We start from the raw sequence: 18,685 nt of genomic DNA on the forward strand, positions 1-18,685 counted from the left end.
AGTTGTGACTCATTTTTAGTGAGGGATGTGATGGTTAAAGAATATAAACTTTTTATAAGCTAACAAACTAGTACATGGTTCATTGTGGATATTGTATGGTACCCTCAGAACTGTTCCCTCTATACAATATTGTATTATATATAATATAATAATAGTACAATATACAGTTCATGTCCTTTTGGATCCAAAATTTTATGGCCTAGCTGATCATTTGTGTAAATGGTAGTAACAACTAGAAATTGTCCATGTTTGTCTACATTATAGCAAAATCCACGGCCCTTTGAAGCTAAGCCGTGCCCACTGCACACCAGTGATTGGCTAGCTCTTGAAAGGGGAATGATGTCATACTAGTTAGCAGCCCAAATGATTGCCATTGCGGATTTGACTCCGTTCAGTTATGTTGAGCTCCGTGCATGAATGATGACACCACAGATTTGAGTTCCTGGAATTGTGAAGTATGCAGTTGATATCTCTGATAAAAGATATAGTAAGTTTTATACAGTAATATCGTTACAAAGATTCGAACACAAGACATTCCCTGTGTCGCCTCGGTATTCAGGTGAACCTCATTTACAAAAAAAAAACATTGCAGCGTTGCGGAACATTCCTGACTTCATTAACATCTTCCTATTTTTTACCATTTTTAGGGAGATGTGTATTATGATTTCATTTCATGGAATAATATAACATTTCCTTTTGATAATCAGCAGAACATATTTTAGTTCGGTAAAACAACCATTGCAAAATTAATGGAAGATGGAAAGAACCGCAGATTAACCAACTTTTCGAAACCATTGCTAACCAGTCACCTTCAAGGGATGGTTGTAACATAAGCAGTGGGTGGGGCTTAGCTGCAAAGAACAGTGGATTCTGCTATAGTGGTGTTTATCATAAAGTAATTAGATAAGGTGAAGAATAACTGTTTTTATTGCATTTCTGAATACAGTTCATTGTTTATTTGTAATATTAGTGAGAAAACATTTTGCTTTTGATACTGACCTGTGTTTTCTTCTTCCAGCAATCTACAATTTTGAAGCTGAACATGTACAACAAGCTTTGCGACTTGATGTTGGGGAAACCGTACAGATCCTGGAGGAATGTTGTGGTGAGTAGCTAGTATTAAGTTCTCATGCCTTCACATTTGTAGCATTGATTTACTAATTATAGCATTGGTACAGCTAATATGCTTATACAAGAAGGGTTTGAGTATATGTAGAAATAAAAACTTGTGTGTTTTGTAAGATGTTCAACACAATCGCTTTCCCAAACCTCACCAGATTGTACTTATAGAAGGAAAAAGACAACTTTTGGCTTGGCATCCAAGCCGTTTAATACTTTAAAGTTTATTGAATGAGCAGTTTCATTCTCTAAACAGCTTGTTCTTGTGTCCATTTGTAAGTTTTGGATTCAGATATTTAAAGCTCTTTGTTAAAAATCCATCAATCTTGTTAAGCCTGTCATCTTGACTGCAACGATTCGCTTAATATGATTGATGGGCTTGGGCTTGAGTGAAAACTTGCAATATGTTATACCTTAGTTTTTGTATGTTAGACATTTTTTTCAGTTATAACAAATACAAAGTTATGTAGCCTACAGTATAGAGGAAGTGTTGTTTCAAAATTGTATTGCTGATCATTAGTTTCATTTACTAGAATGCAGTAGATAAAGTTTTGTAACGTTGGGCTTTTGGTCCTTTCTCAGCACAGATAAAAATAAGAATATACCATTCAGAAGGCTGAAGTGCTTTAATTCTGCTAATTTATTTTTGTATTTGTATTTACATAAAGTACACATGTCAAGTATATCCATGACATTTTCTTAGTTAGCTTTCAGCTTTACTTTTAACTGGGATAATTTACTTGAATTTGGTTTACTAGAATGGAAAGCATTTATGGGCAGCAGTGCTCGAAGCAACTGAGGTACTGTATTAGTGTACTGTAGATTTTATTTGTTTACTGAAGCATCTCTACTATTGTTCATTGTGTATGTTTCTTAGTTTTCTCTTATCACATAAACACCTTTAGCCTGTGGAAACTTGTTTATGTAAGATAAGGCTTGTAATATTTTTTCCTAATAGATGTTTGCTCATTTTGAATAATAGTATTACAGTACAGTGGGATGAGCTATCAGAAGATGTGCTTAATATAAATGCAAGGCATTTTTACCAGTTATTCAAATTTCAGGGTGGTATCGAGGCTTTTCAACAAAAAACAGGAATCTCAAGGGTATATTTCCCGCCCAGTTCATCCACCTGAAGCCCTTTAAAATCGACAATGAAGGGTAAGTTTTTAATTTTGGGAGTTGGTGTTTAGAAGCAATCTGAATGGTTAGCTTTAGTATTTTTGGAGATGCTGTAAAATTTGAACTGATTAAATCCATTTGATCAAAACTAAACATTTGATGTGTTCTTTGTTGTGTTCTGTGTTTTGACTTTTAGGATAATGGAGTAATTTGCTTGTGATAATTTCTTAAGTTTCATAGGGAATACTGTACACTTTTATTTCAAATTGGTTTTAATTACAGTTTTTATTGTATACTAGATCTGAAGATTAGATGATGATAATTGGATGTTAATATTATAGGGTCTTGAAGCATTTTAGAAACCTGTTTTATAGATAATTGTGTAGTAGCTATGGGTATTTTATTTTGTGGTTTGTTTCATATATTGTATATACAGTATTCAGTTTGTTTTTTTTATAATAGTTGTTAGTGAAACTCAGAGAATTTCTTGCTGTCACTTTTTTATGGCACATACATTGAAGAATGGTCTTCTTGTAAATTATTTATAGTATTCTCTGTTTTAGCTTGATCATACCTCTAAGCTGCTAAGCATAAGATTGGTTGACTAGCTGGTAAGTTGCTATTTTAATAATTAAACTGCGTTGCAGGATTTACGAAACTGTAACCCCAGTTGAAGACCCAGTTGTACAGGAAGCAGCTTCAGTGCTGAGAGAATGGGGGCAAATATGGAAGGACTTATATGTGGTAAGTTCTAGTTTTCAGTCTTCATTAGAAAAGAACTTGTGACAACAATTCAAAACCAATCTCTAAATAGAGTGTATAGTTCATGGGCTTCATGGAAGTTCTTGTGGAAGTACTCCAATCTTTAACAGCTTTTGTAGTTTGTAGGTTTCATTGAATAAGTAAGATTCACTGTAAATTGCTGAATGCTGTATTCAGCAGCTGCATACAGTATCTGGGTGTATTTTGTAAAGATAATTTGTGTTACATTTGGAATTGTTGACCCTGAACAACCTTTAATTATCAATGTCCCTTGCATCTACGAAACATGTTTATGAAAGGAATTACAGTAACCTAGTGCTGTTTAGGTCTGAGGACATTTTTTTGTGCTTTGATGGTAGTTCTCTTGTAAGGCTGAGTCTGGAAGCACTTGTATGATATTCATATTGTTTGCTGCTGTTCACTCATTGAATGATTTTAAATGTTGAGTTAGCAGCAGCTTTATGTTGCCTATAATGTATGGACAATGACTTTATGGTTACTGTATTGCCTTCTTATAATTATACATCTTAAACTGATCTATCCAAGCATAACATTGAGACAGAGACCATTTGCAGATTGAAGGAACTTGGAGTGGTTTATTGAGAAGGGCGTTCTAATAATAATTGCCATTGTTCAGTAAAATACTGTAGCAGTTATTTTAGCTCTTCTCAAGGTTCTGAGAATACACAAATTAATTTAAATACTCCTTTAAGATCTTAAGTTAATATTTTAATTCTTATTTAAGGTTCTTGGAACCCCTCATGGCGACCAAGAGCTATGGGATGCAGTCCGCAAGACTATGATGGACATCGCTGACTGGCGTAAAATGCTGATCACAGGGACATTAACATCAGATCAAATAGGGCAGATTAAATTGAAAATTACAAGGAAAATTGATTGGGGGAACAGGTAAGTTGAGGAGACCGGATTTCTATACTTTCATCAATCTCTTGTTTCTCTGTACCCCCTTTGTGACCTATTCTTTATCCTCAAACTTGGACCTACATGTGGCGTCCATTCCCTGGTTTATCACTCCATTAAAACATTAAACTTGAACTACCAGTGAAATTCACTTTGAGTTTTCATGAGAAGTTTGGAGCCTTAACCATAATTGTTTTTACTGCACTTACTGTCATTTCACTTTTAGTGTAGTAATGAAAATATTTTTGTTTCTTTTCACAGGAGACTGGGTTTAGATCTGGTACCTCGTGTAGATGGTGAAATGGTTGATCCTGATGCCGTTAGTGTAGTAGAGCTTTACAGAGTGGTAAGTAGAGCTAGTGTAATAGAATGTTACAGAGTGCTAAGTAGAGAATTTTGCCAGCTGTAGGATACAATAAAGTGTGTAGGCTCTTGTGCTTGAATCAGTTTGGTAAGAAAATAGAGAACTGTTTTATTTTTGCCAGGGAAAATCTATCCCAGCTTGAGACCATGCATCTGTTCACAAACTGTGATTGCCCTAAGGCTGGAATCATTTATTGAATTTATATACACCATTCACATTTAAACCATTTTTTACTAGTGTTGTTTATAATGAAAGTATAAGAAGCCCAAAGTTTCCCTAATGTTGTTATTAAGTAAGGCTGCAAACCTAAGGCTTTAAAAATTAAAGTCAAGAAGGAGAATTAGTATTGTGAAAGGACACGTCAAAAGTGTTTAAGTGTTTAATAATTCAGAACACCTAAACAGCAGCTGGTGGACCTAGTGCTTAATTGTAATGTTCTGGCACCTGTACTTTACTATGAATGTAGAAATTTTTAAAATTATCTTTTAATTGTAAATGATGAAAATGTTTTCCTCATAGTCCTTTTATTATTTATCCATTAAACTGTGACTAACTGATGTTTTGATTTAGTTGAATATGAGGTTGAATATTTTTTATTTATATGTTATGGTATACATTATTACGCTTATTTTTAACTTTTGTTACTTTTTATTCACAGCATGTCCTGAGTGCAGAAACCTCCCAGGGTCATACACAGGTGAGGAAGAGGTTTGGTTTAAAGAAGGTTTTGATTTGCTATTACACATGTAAGTCAGTCTCTTCTGGTAAATATGTATTTGTTTCTAAAGTTACTTTTATTACTTCTTCAAGGGAGGTTGTTTTTGTTTCAGCTTGTATGTTTTTTGGCAGGATTCTGCAGCTGTTGTATTGTCTGACACAAAAAACTGATTAAAAGTAGTTCTTGTGGCAGCCAGCTGGAGATCAGAGTCAGAGAGGGATAAGAAAGTAACTTTTAGGGATTGGATTGCTCAGCCTTGGTGGAAGTCTTTTACTTTTGTTATTTTCATTTGTAATTTTTCTTCCTTTTACATGTGGTATAATGATCTATATTAGTGAGCTTTGCAAGTCAGTAAACCAGTAGGCTTGTTCTGAATTATTGAATATACTTTGTTCGGTCACTTTTAGGTCACTGTCCTTTAACAATTTTCAAGTAAATTTCTCTTTCCAATTTTATTTTGGAAACCTTCTTTCTTTTTCAAGCAAAATGATTTAATAAAGAAAAATAAGATATATCAATCATCGTAATAGTGATACAGTTAGCCTTGAAGTTTCTCCAAGTAATAGGGTTATGAGTTGCAGTCTGTCTTGTATTTTTCATTACTCCTTTATGCCTTAATTGCTATGAGACTCTAGCAATGTGACCCAGAGTTTGTTTTACACTCCTTAAAGATAATGAATTTAACTATTTAATGATAACTAGTTATTGAATGGTCCAATACTGTACAGTAGATATATTTTGTGTCTTTTAGTGTGACCTATTTATAGATTAAATAGTGATTTATGACCAATTCTTTGTAAGATTTTCTACTAAACTAAATAGTAGTAGTAGTAATAATAATAATAATAATAATAATAAGTATTGCAAAACTTGTAGGGATCCCAAGTATGTTGTCAAATTTCTTGAGGTACTTCTCTCACCAAATCAGGACAAAGGCAGATGTGCTACCCATGTGGAAAATCGCAATGTCTTCCCTTTCTTGAAGTCCTCTGACAATGTTTCTCTTCTCCCTGGTCATTGGTCATCAGGTGGCTGCAACATGACCCACACCCCATCAGAGCCCCTTCCAGGAGGAGAGGCTGAAGTTTGTCAGTGGAAGATATGGTCACATTGGCATCCCTGACCAGCTACAGTCTCTCCTCCTGGTGAAGGTTCTGATGGAACATGGTCGTATCACACCCACCTGTTGACAAGGGGGATGAAGGATGTTGCGGAGGACTTTGGGAAAGAGGAGACATTGTGATTTGTCGTGCAGACAAGACAATTGCCTTCATCCTGATTAGGTGGGAGGAGTACCTCAGGCAGCTCAACGACATACTTGGGAATCCCTCCAAGTTTCACTGCACTATTATTATTATGCTGCATTATGAAGGATCCTGTGGGAGGTTAATTGGAATTAGTTTAGTTAGTATTTTGCTGGTGATGGTGTTGAAATTTTTCTTATTTTCGCAGTGCTTAAATTGCTTGGTTTCTAGTTGAGGGTATACAGTATTCACGAGATAGGATCCTCATGGATGTTTTTTATTTTCTAAGAAGAAATGGACTAGATAAACTTCATGTGTAGTACTGTATATGGCCTTATAACATTGTTCTTTAATATTTGCGGTGTCACTGCAGAAATGGTGAGGTCCCCTGATGGACTTTTTATTAGTATTAGGCCATGCCCCTGCTGTTGTCAAAAGTTATAATCTTTCTTTTTCCAGGGACTCGGTACGTTAGCCAAAAAGAAAGACAGGAGGAAAGCTCAGAGTCATCACTTGTTTTTTTGTATGCGGGATTTTTCGTATCACCTTGGTGAAGATGCTGAGGTCTTCTTTTCCCTTTACGATGCGTGTAAGGGAAAATTTATCAGGTGAGGTTCTACAAGAGTACTTGTTAGAATGATAATTGTTGAGGAATGATTGTGTAAGGAGAATCGGTTTTGGTTAAATTCTGTTTCATTTTCAATATTTTTGTGGGTTAGGTATAGTTTATACATCATAACAATCATGCTGAATTTTAAGCATATGTATTCCAGTCGGTTTAGTTCGGTTATAGTAGTGCTAAATTTATTTTGAAAAATGCTTATTTTGTTGTTTAGGATCATACATGAGGTCAGTAAATTTTTCTTCATAAACACAGCCATAGCTATCCCATGTTGCCCTGTTGGTATTGAAGTGTTAATGTTCTTAAGTTTCAACTGTAAAAGGTTGTTTCCTCTTTTTACTTATTAATTGGTTAATATGAATGTTTTAGATGAGTATAAGGAGTGGTAATTTTTTTATAATTACAAGAGTAATTGTACCTTTTGTGTAATGATTTGAATCACTTTTGTTTTCAGAGGTACATTTGTTTTTCTTTTTTTTGGAAGGCTTGTAAAAGTATGATGTGCACACTGTACTGCCATTTCTGTACCACTAATGTAAGTTATTTTGTGTTTCAGTGAAAGGTTTCTAGTCAAATTATCAAAAGAAGGTTTCTTCAACTATGTAGAGAAAATCCATAGCAACTGTACGATTTTTACGGTAAGGGCATAATTTTATGTAATGTCTGTCTGTATGTATGATGTGAATGACTCCCTGGTAATGGGGATAAAATGATAATGTGGGTATTTTTTGATGGAAATGTTTGTCAAGTACAATTTTGTAACTTGGAATTCAAGTCAAGTTAGGATATGATTTTCATGTGGGTTTGGGCCCAAGATTCATGTGAAACTCAAAAGCCATGTAGGTTTAAAATCCTTGTATAAAATAGCATAATACAATCTTGCCGAGTATTTTCACACATAAATATAACCATCAGACATCCTCTTGTTTATCATACACTATAAATCATCTGTGCATTACCGATGATACATAAAACAATATAAATGCTCCATAGTTACAACCGCTGTAAAACTTTTTATGGAATTTGTAATAAAAAAGAATAGTTGATTGGTTGAATATTGACATGAACATAATCCTAACTTTGCCCACAGTAAATTTCAGCGGCATTAACATAACTTCTTTTTTCAAGATGATACATTTCTTTTGTTTAATGGTTTGAAGGCTTGTGTAGGCATTAAAGGAGATGAATATGCTTATATTACTGTGTCTTCAGCCATCATACTTAGTAATTAGCAAGAATTTTAGAGTAATGAATATGAAAACAAGTTAAAGCAGATTAAACCAACTTTTAGATTGTGGTGTTCCTCACTCTTTAAAAGATTATTCATGATTAACCAACACAGATCAAGTCTCCAAATGTAAAGAATGTAGATCAACACTCATAGTCAAATATACCTTTTGTGATTGTCCAACATTCGACCAACATTGTCTATCATATTATTGCAAGAATTTTTTTTAGAATTTTTAACATATTCAATTTATCCAGACATTGAATTTTCAGAGTTACAATTTATTAAGTAAGATATATGCTAATATATTTTGTCAAGAACAAACCATTATGGCCAGCCTATGAGAGTTAATAACGAATGTCAGTTCAGTGGTCTGCTTAAACTGATAATAATAATGATTGAGAAACTGTCAACATAGAGTTACCCTCAGTATAGTATAAAATATGAAATTCAGTAATGGAAAGACACTCTCTCTTTCAAAAGAAGGGGCCCATTGAGGAAGGAAATTCTTTTGTATAAGCTAGAGTTCTACAGCTAGCTCTTTTTAGTTCTGAAATTAAGTCTTCTGGTGGTTGGAGACAAATTAAAGATCTCGGCCACCTCAGCAAGTTTCTCTTTTTTTTTTTTTTTTTCCTTTTGGATGGAGACTAAAGTTTGTCAAGAGGCTGATAGACAGAGGGAACTACCTTATCTTGATAGATCTGAGGAATGCTTACTTTCGCATAACGATCCACCCTTTCTGTAGGAAGTTTCTTTGCTTTTTGGTCTCTGTGGGGCCTATGGAATATTCACCATGACTTTAGCTCCAGAATGTTAAAATGTAGTCTATTATAAAAGGCCTTCATATCAAATTTTGCCATTCATCAGTTGGCCAGACCTCCAGACTTACGATAAATTGAAGGGAAATTGTACCACCATCCTTGCTGAGAGTGTATTTCTATGATATTAAGATAAATGTATGTATTAATATTTTTTAGAACCTGACTGAAATTAAGCAACCCTTTTCATCCTTACAGGACTTAGGAAGTGCCGACCTCTCCTCTGAGTTGTATATTGTTGCCCACGTCGTCAGAGTAGGTCGGATGCTGTTCTCTGAGTCTGTTAAAAAATCGTCGTCTCACAGTTACAGGAGGCCGCATGGTGTGGCTCTTTTCAGATTAGCCCCATCGGTGCTGCAGGGAGCAGATGGAGAGGTAAGGAATGATGTCAGTATCTTAAGAAATAAGTTTTCCGTATGCAGATGAGAGAATGATGAAAGAAAGAAGGCAATAGCTTGGATGTATCCATTGAACCCCCAGGGAAAATAGTGTATTATAGTGTTAGGTGGGCGTTTGTTGCACCTTAAGAGTGGGAAGACCCAGACCTTGGATAAGAACTGTGAGAAGGGGTGATAGAGATAAGTGGAGTGTTTTAGAAGATATAGCATGGGAAAGACATGAGTAGTAGAGTTTCAGAGACCCCTGTTGCATCACACCATTGAAGGCAGTGATGATGATGATATGTAAAGTGGTCATTTTGCAATTGACTGGCTTAAGTGTTGGCTTAAATTTGTTAAAAATTGCACAGTAGTTACTTTACCTCTTACAGATTCACAGTTTGGACTTTTATGTTCACTTGGTATTAGTTTGAATATAGCAGTACCTCTTCTTTATATATATTTATTTTCTTCTTAATAGAGAAATGCAAAGGTAGTTTATTTTACAGTACAGCATATAGGCTCTGGATTAAAATCAACCTTGGTAATATGTAAAACATTTTACAAAGATTTGTTTTAATTTTCTTGTGAATACCAATAGAAAAATGAAAATTAATTTAGATTGACATTGTGAATTTATAACTTTATGGAGATGGCCTACTCTTTATTTAGGATGTTAAACCAGATTGTTTTGTGATTTTTTCTCTATCATTACTGTATTTGACTTTATATCGAACATTATCAGAAATTGCCTTCATATGTTGCTAATTTTGTTAATATTTTCATTGAAACATTTCCTGTGGAGGTAGAGAATATTTGCATTGCAATTTTTTCAATCTTTTATTAACCATATTAAAGAGTTGAAGATTTATGAGTATTTTAAGGGAAACTTTGCATGGCATATGTTCTTAGCTTTTTAAAACTATTTAAAGCTACTGAATTTTTTTTTTAACTTACAGAGGTTAGCTAACAGATCAATTGAGTAGTCACAAAGTGGAGTATTTATCTCCTGACATTGCAAAATAAACAAAATCTATGCCAAATGCTAAAAACCCTACCAACTACTGTAGTTTTTTTGTAATTGTGACTGAATTTGAGTTTTTGCTCTCTCTCTCTCTCTCTCTGCCTTTCTGTAGGTTGAGTTAACAGGAAAACTCTTCTCCTCTGATGAGAAGGACTTCTGGCAGCTACCTGAGTTAGTTCTCAAGAAACAATCCAACAAATATTCGATTATGTCAAATAACGCAAGTTATGGTAAGTAGGAGTGAATAGATAATAAGTAAAACTGTGCCAAATAGAATCAGAATTCCGTATTTTATGGTTTTTGGTGTCAGCTGACTGCAAATTTATTATATGTATTTTATGTACCGTATTGTATACCTAATGTCTATCTTGTATTTCTGTGGTAATTGAACTTAATTACTCTTGTATAAGTAGAGCCTATTGGAAAATTACTCGTAAACTGTAAACTTGAAGTAAACTTGTACAAGAAAGTCGGCTTTTGTCTAAGTTTTTGAAATGAAAAGATCAGGCTTAGAAATTCATCATACTTGATCATAACATATCTTTGAATTTACAGAAGATAAATGATGCCAGGCACTTCCTCAGCTGTTGTTCAGATCAGTATGATGCTAATAAAAACCAAATAAAAGATAGAGTAAGATGTAGCTTACAGGCTGCCAAAATAGTACAGTATAGTTTTGGATAGCAGTTGCATTGTAGTTTAGGTGTTCAATTAAGCAGCTGGCTTTGTGGCAGCTCAGGTTCTTACCCATATTTTAAATTCATAAGGAAAACGACCTATTTTTTTTTATTTTGAACAGACCATCTTGTTTGAAAATTATATGAAATTTTTATAAATGTAGAAGAAATTTTGTATAATGTTATGGTAAGTGCATAGGGAAGCTGGTCTTGAGAATTTATAAAAAAAATTGGATTAGCATGACATGCAACCAGATAATTATTTGTAAGTCATTACAGAACTGTAATATAACTAGATGTTAAACTGTCAGAGGGTTACTTTCAGCCAGTTTTCTAATCTATTTGGCATTATAGTAGTGGGTCTCACAGCGATTGAAAAGTTATGTTTATTTTTCTCTGAAGGAGTTATTTATTAGTATTTATTTATTGGTATTTATTTATTGGTTTAATATTGTATCTATTCAATAAATTTTCCAGGCCTGGTTGTGAGTGTGAAGGTGGTCCATGGTGAACTAGAACAGGCTACAAAAGAAAATCCGCTATTACTGAAGAACGTGTGCATCACTAAAAAACTTGGCTTCTCTGATGTCATCATGCCGGGAGATGTCAGGTTTGTGTTGTTTTGCATATTTTGGTATAATAATGTATTCTCAGTATTTAGTTTTAGTCAGAAATGACAGTGTGTGTATAACAACTTGGTACTGTATTTTATTGAGTCCTTAATCAGGGAGTTTTCTGATTTTTATGGGTTGTTACTGTATAGAAAATTAATGGTAAAAAGAATGTGTCACCAGATAAATAGCTCATTATTGACTTTACTTGCTCATGAAGTTAGCTCTCACTACATTTCAAGTCTCCACTACAGAACTTAAATATTTTTCCTTGATGCAATTTCCTGTTGTTTCATTCACTTTTGAAATACTCTATCTTGTATACTATTCTGAATTTTAAATTGAACTCCTTTTCCTTGTAGAAATGGGAGTCCATATTTGTTTCTATTACTGTGAAACTTGAATTAACTGCCACAGTTGAAAACAATTTGTTGAGACCAGAAAAAATAAAAAGGAGATAGTTTGCACCATTTATAAATTTTTCTGTAAATAAAATGTTGGGCATAGAATTGTAGCATAGCAGATTGTTGTAAAAGGAAACTATCAATATTAGAATTGTAAAAGGAAGTGTTCAAGATTATATTATTAGGAAAGTTATAAAAAAAGAAATGTTCAAGATTAGATTAAGATATTATTGTAAAAGGAAATGTTAAGATTAGAAGAATTGTATATTGTTGTGAAATGAAAATTTTGAGATTAGAATTATATTAAATTGTTATAAATGTAAATTAAAATGATAGCAAATTGTTATAAAAGGAAATTTTCAAGATTAGAATATTATGAAATTGTTATAAAAAGGAAATTTTCAAGATTAAAACTATAGAAAATTTTCATAGAATGAAATACTCAAGATTATATTTATGGCATATTTTTATAAAATGAAATGCTTAGGATTGGAATCACAGCAAATTTTGATAAGATGAAATGTTGGAGATGAGCATTATAGCAAATTTTCATAAAGTTGAATGATTGATTAGAGTTCTTGTATAGCAGTATAGCACATTGTTAAAAAATGAAATGTTCAAGATTACAATTCCAGCAAATATGCCAATTTTCTGCCAAAACAAAAATGAGCTGTGAGTAATTAATTGGTGTTTGTTGGTAATGATACTGTATACGCTATTTAAATTCTACTGTATTTTCAAGTAACTGAAAAGGTATAAGTAGTCAGTCGTCCTTTTATCCAAAGACTCATTTATAAAAGTAGAAGAGACGTTTGTTATTGAAGTGGGAGTTTGCTGAGTATCAGAAAAAGACAAACTAATAAGAAGAAGCATTTTAGATAGAAAATGATGATTTGACCTTGTAAGAGGCATGTCTATTGCTTCCTTCTTGGCTAAGCCCTGTGTATTCTTTGTTCCGGTGGCCTTTGCCTTGGAAAAGATAAAGACAGTTGTCTGCTAAACTTGCTTTTCTCTAACACTGATGTAAGTCTTGTTTTTTGTTAATTTCAGAAATGATCTTTATGTAACGCTGAACAGTGGAGAATTTGAGAGAGGTGGGAAATCTGTAGCAAAGAACATTGAGGTCACAGTGTTGGCCTTGGATGTAGATGGACAGCCTCTCGAGGTAAGTTTTGTTTTAGAAACTTGGCTTTGTATCCTAGTTGCTGATTTTGTCATGTGTTTAATTTTGCATTTGTGTGTCAGTGTTTTAGAATATTATTTCAAATTTTCTCAAGAGTATAACAGATGTCAAAGAGTCTGTTTTGACATGGATAAACATCCTTATCTTATATAAGAATATACCTTCTGTAAAAGCTGGTTCAGTTGTTGAAGTTTGGCCACAAACGACTGAAGGTGGGAGAACCACCCGCTTGTGAATATTTGTGTCACTGCTGTATAGACTTCTTGCTTGTTGCTGGAGCCTACTGTGGTTGTTGTGGAAGTGTTTTGTTTTCTCTCCTTCCCTGTCTTTCCTTATAAAATGAAGTTTAATAAGCAGTGTATGATCATCTTGTGATATAACTGCAGTAAGACTGCTACATTGTAAGCTCGTATCCCTGTCACAAACAAGTAACTGGGGTTCATCTCAGTTTTCATAGAGTAAGGCTAAGGCTATAATAAAGCCGAACTCTAGCATAGGGCCTGCAGAGCCTCAGCATCATGTATACTTTACCAGGCTTAACAATTAGTTAAAAAAGTCGTCCTTTTCCTGGTCATGAATGAGACCAGGAAGCTGGCATTTCTGGGTGGGAAAAAATAAACACACGTTCTTTGGTCAATAAATCCCACCCAAGATGGGAGTCTCCATGTAAAATATGAACTTTTATATCCTTGTGGTAATAAAATTCAAATTCAGGATATTGTTAATTTTTTCCACTGTTACAGTAGTCCAGTATACAAACCAGAAGTCCTTTACCTCCAGCCAACCTGGCATTAGTCTGTTGCTGAATGATAATGTGGACAGTCGGGTTAATGGGAGGTTCTCCCAACCCCTTCACTTGGATGCCACTAATTAACTACCTCGTTCCCAACCTTTAATGACTGTACTAGCTTTTGCAGAAGGTATATCCATGTGGCAAACTTCAAGGCTGTATGTGTAGGATGCTTTTTGATAGTATATCAAATACAGTTACCCTTGACATTGGTGTTCATTATTATTTTATGAGATTATTTCAGTGCAGTGCATATGATTTGTTTATTGTTTATCTTTTGCATGTAGTTAATAGAAATTACTAGAATTGTAGTTGTGCCGTTTTCTAGGTTAAGAGTACAAGACATGTTTGAATTTGGAATTATGAAGTAAAGGATTAAAAGTATTAGTAGCAATTGAAAGAAGCGTTAAGATAATGTTGGAAGGGTTTTGAAATACAGAGGCTACCAACTACTTTGTTTTTTTTACTTGGTGTATTGCCTCTGTATGAAACCACATTATTTTTTATCTTTTCAGTGCATATACAGTGGTATGGGTCATGAAGGAAGCACTGAGTATGCCTCAATGATCATGTATCACAACAATTCTCCACGTTGGAATGAAAGATTAAAAGTTGCCATCCCTATAGACCAGTTTGGAGGAGCTCACTTGAGACTGGAATACAGACATTGTTCAAGTAAGTTGAAATTTGTTTTTGATAAGTGATTTCTTTCGGTGTGTTTTCAGATTTGTTAGATACCAAGTGATTTCCATTAGAAAATTTTTGGTATTTGGTTAATGACATTTTACAATGTGTAGTACCAGATTTGTTAAAAGGTACAACAATCTTCATTTTATTCATTATTTGTAGGTGAACTTATTGTGTTTTATATATCCTTTTCACAGGTACTTGAACAATATGTATTCTGTGACTTTGAAGAGTGGTATACAGTATGAAGAAAAATACATAATTGCAGGTATAAGATGATAAAAGAATTATTGAAATACTTATAGTTGTATGTCTTTTATATTACAGCTCGAGAAAAAAATGAAAAGAAACTGTTTGGCTTTTCATTTATACGGCTCATGGACGATGAAGGCGGAACGACCTTCCGCGATGGCTCTCATGAACTTTGTGTTTATAAGTGTGATGAACGTGCACGATTAAATAATCCTGCGGAGTACCTGACCATGCCGTTTCTTTCCAAGGAGGCGGTAGACTGCATATATTCTTTACCATTCCAGCGATCCCCCAAAGAATTCATAGTTATTGATACATTACTTTGCTCAACTAAGCTTACACAAAATGGTAAGGATCAGATTGCTGTTTTGCATTTGTGCTGGATCAGTTACACTGTGAAACTTTTTACAGAGTCTTATTAGGAATATCTTCTAATGGTTCTCATCCCACATTATATCCGAACCTGATCAACTCCTACTTTGCCTGCAACTTTCACCCTTAATTCAAGAGGGATTCATTTTTGTCCAATCCTTGAGGATCTTGATCTATGTAAAATATATTTTTCATGATATGTTATTATTGTTAGTATTTTCATTATTATAAAGTTGTGTAATCATTATTTTATAAAAGGTTACCCTAAAGAATGGTTAACTCCTTGTATCTTGCGTCGTTACATTTATTATTGTCTTTTGTTCTTGATTTATGACTCTCCATGTATTTTGTTTTCCAGTTGATCTGCTTTCACTTTTGAGATGGCGTTCAGCGCCCGATGGCATTGGAGAAACTCTGTCGAGAGTTACTCGGGTTGATGGCGCTGAAACTGTCAAGTTCCTACAAGATGTTTTAGATGCCCTTTTTGCCATGTTCTCGACAGACGATGGCAACTCCACTCAGCATTCAGGACATGTCTTCCAGGCACTAGTGAGTCCATCGTAGTTCTGTAGCTTCTTTTCATGTGTTCTTTGAGAAAGTGATTTAATTTTGAGAATATATACCTGTTGGTTTTTTACGGATTACCTTTAGGAAAAGCTATTCTAGTTGCTGGAGCTTGCTAAAAATGATAGTTCACTAATAGTAAGTCAGTGAGAGGCACTCCCTCTCGCTTGACTGTCAGTCACTTTTGCTTCAGCCACCATGCTGTCATCACATTAGGCTTTGCTGGACCAATACCGTAAAACATGTTTGTTATAGAAGCTGTTTTTCCTTCCTGTGGTTGTGGTTACGATGGTAGATGACCTTTGCTTATATTTTGATTTTGGTTAGGACTGTTGTAAGACATTAAAGATTTAATAATGAAAGAGACGTAGAGCAAAATAAAATTCACTGTTAGCATGTAAAAAGAATAATTCACCATTAATACTGTACATAATAAAAGAATATTCTCTCGAAATCGATGATTTTAGTTTAGAATTCATAAGTAAACTTAAAAAGGATGTTTGTAACTTTTAAAAAGGGAGCTACTAAACACATTACTGAAATTACTGGAGAAGTTATGAAAATCTCCAGTATGGGCTCAGCAAGGTAAGAAAATACTCTCAATACAAGCAGGAAAAGCCTGGCAAGAAAGACAGTCCAAGCTATGGATATCCAAAGCAAAATGACAAATACTCACAGTAACACATTAGCAGTGAGACATTGTTGACTAAATGCAAAATGCTGTGAAAGGCAAAAACACATTTGAATCCTGTTAAGCACAGTATATGCCCCACTCTGAAGGAGTCCAAGAGAAGAATAACATGCATTAGTTATGGGCAGTAGGACATATCTCTCTCTCTCTCTCTCTCTCCTGAAAATTTTGTTCATTCAATACTGACTAGCTCAGCCAGCACAGTTTGTGACTTTATTCCTTCCTTGTTTAATGGATTATTTATTGGCTGGATGGCCAGGTATTTGAAAGGTTAAGCTTAAGCCATGTTTCTCAAGACTTATTTGTTTAATGATTTAAAAATGATAAAAATAACCATGGCCAAAATTTCAGAACATTATAAGTAATAAATAGAAACAATATTTCTGAGGCATTCCTTGTTACATTTTAGAGAAATTTTCTTGTTAGAGTCTTCTTTTTGGATCCTTTAAGTCATTATCAACTGCTCTGGGGTCTTGGCAGCTCTTCCCTCCTCCCCAAAGTTGCTATCATAAGTATTGTTTTTGTAGTTACGCTAATCTCATTTTTTTTTAAAACATTTGTCGAGAGACACTCATTACATATAATTAATGTGCTGGCCTCCCAACCCTACTAATTTCTCATAACTGAATCAGACAATAGAAGAAGAGAGACATCTAGTGTCTTTGGACCTAGGGATACCGTATGTACATGCACTAAATTACTGACTGCCTCAGATCTTTTTCTTCTTCTGAGGAAGACTGCAGTGTTTTTTTGGTTGACAGTTGAAGGATTTGTACAGGAAAATAATTTTGTTTAGGAAACAAATGAGAGACTTGTGGGGATTTTTGTGTTTGTAAAGGGAGTTCAAATAACTTGAGTCACATTATTAGTTCAAGGATGCTTCTCTGATTTTTTCATATTTTTCAGGTCTTTATATTTAGCCTATTAGAAGACACAAAATTTGAACATTTTAAGCCAGTCATGGATGCCTACATTACTGGACATTTTGCTGCTGCTTTAGTCTACAAGTAAGTTATTCGAGTTTAGTTTAATGATTGGAAGTGAGACTTGTTGTAGTAATGTTGTAAGGAAGTTTTAAGGAGATAATAGCCCAAAGAGTAGCTTGGTTATTTAAGTTTGTTTATTTATTGCAATTTTTGGTTATTCATCAGTAAAAGTCATAAAGATTTATACCATAAATTATTTTGCTGTTGACTTAAAGATTTGGTCAAGAAGTGTAGTACTGCTCAGGTAGAAACTGTCAGTGATAATGATAAATGTAATAAGAATTTTAATGTTCATACAGAAAGGATTCTAGTTTTATTAGTGCCTTATACAGTTAGTATTGTACTTTCTTCTTGACTGACTTATAGAAATACTGAAATATTTTTTTCCTAGATTATATATTTACATTTCATTCTTAATGCTTTGCACCATCAGGATATGAAATTTCAAATTATGACATAACATCATTCCTAAAAAAATTTAGTCTGAATGTGTGGAAGCATCATCAGTTGTGTTGAGGCTATGCTTGACGGTAATCTGAAAGCAGATTTTGTTTTTCAGGGGACTTATCAGTTGTGTGAAGCACTTGTCAGATCTTTGCCCTCAGAATGAGAAGCAGGAACCCATCATGAGGTGTTTTCGGTCACTGGAGTACATTTTTAAGTTTATCATTCAGTCCAGGCTCTTGTTTGCGAGGGCAACAGGCGGCCAGAATGAGGACTCGTTTAGGATTGACGTGGACAACTTGTTCGAATCCTTTGCTCACATGCTGAATATGCATCTGGAAAATATTGAAAATTCACAGGTGACTTTTTATATGTTCTTATATATAATTGTAAATTATTTATAAAGATTTTTAAATAGGCAACATTCTGCGAAGTTTATGTGTAAATACACCATCCAGTTCACATGGATGAAACCATAAACTCATATTTAGCTGTTTGAAAATTGTATTCTATAGCTTTCTGATATTTGTGAAGTAAGAAAATATTAAAGTTTGTGTGATGTGTATGTGAGAAGCTACTACTTGACTTCTGTAGCATTTTGGGAAGTTGTAGGGAGAAGTGCTGACACAATTTGATTGCTAATAGTTCCAGGGGTCATTGACACTTAATTCATTTGGTTTAGTATAAGCAATGTTATTGTGAAAG

General features: G+C 34.0%; 1 protein-coding gene across 12 annotated transcripts in view; it reads left to right on the forward strand.

Annotated features, from left to right (window-relative positions):
- spg (dedicator of cytokinesis spg) overlaps positions 1-18,685 on the forward strand; it is a 64,127-nt gene that overhangs the window by 5,200 nt on the left and 40,242 nt on the right. For 8 of the 12 annotated variants that reach the window (XM_067091258.1, XM_067091260.1, XM_067091261.1 and 5 more), the window contains exons 2-18: positions 1,019-1,105; positions 2,184-2,280; positions 2,889-2,985; positions 3,749-3,912; positions 4,186-4,270; positions 4,947-4,985; positions 6,710-6,858; positions 7,429-7,510; positions 9,117-9,305; positions 10,432-10,549; positions 11,474-11,606; positions 13,062-13,176; positions 14,500-14,659; positions 14,999-15,271; positions 15,654-15,844; positions 17,457-17,557; positions 18,096-18,339. In XM_067091258.1, the coding sequence (XP_066947359.1) occupies positions 1,019-1,105; positions 2,184-2,280; positions 2,889-2,985; positions 3,749-3,912; positions 4,186-4,270; positions 4,947-4,985; positions 6,710-6,858; positions 7,429-7,510; positions 9,117-9,305; positions 10,432-10,549; positions 11,474-11,606; positions 13,062-13,176; positions 14,500-14,659; positions 14,999-15,271; positions 15,654-15,844; positions 17,457-17,557; positions 18,096-18,339 (2,324 nt within the window). The remainder of the gene's footprint in view (positions 1-1,018; positions 1,106-2,183; positions 2,281-2,888; positions 2,986-3,748; positions 3,913-4,185; positions 4,271-4,946; positions 4,986-6,709; positions 6,859-7,428; positions 7,511-9,116; positions 9,306-10,431; positions 10,550-11,473; positions 11,607-13,061; positions 13,177-14,499; positions 14,660-14,998; positions 15,272-15,653; positions 15,845-17,456; positions 17,558-18,095; positions 18,340-18,685) is intronic. The other 4 variants (XM_067091262.1, XM_067091253.1, XM_067091263.1 and 1 more) reach the window with 1 other exon arrangement.

Source organism: Macrobrachium rosenbergii, chromosome 48 (genome assembly GCF_040412425.1).
Source record: "Macrobrachium rosenbergii isolate ZJJX-2024 chromosome 48, ASM4041242v1, whole genome shotgun sequence".
Taxonomy (NCBI): Eukaryota; Metazoa; Arthropoda; class Malacostraca; order Decapoda; family Palaemonidae; genus Macrobrachium; species Macrobrachium rosenbergii.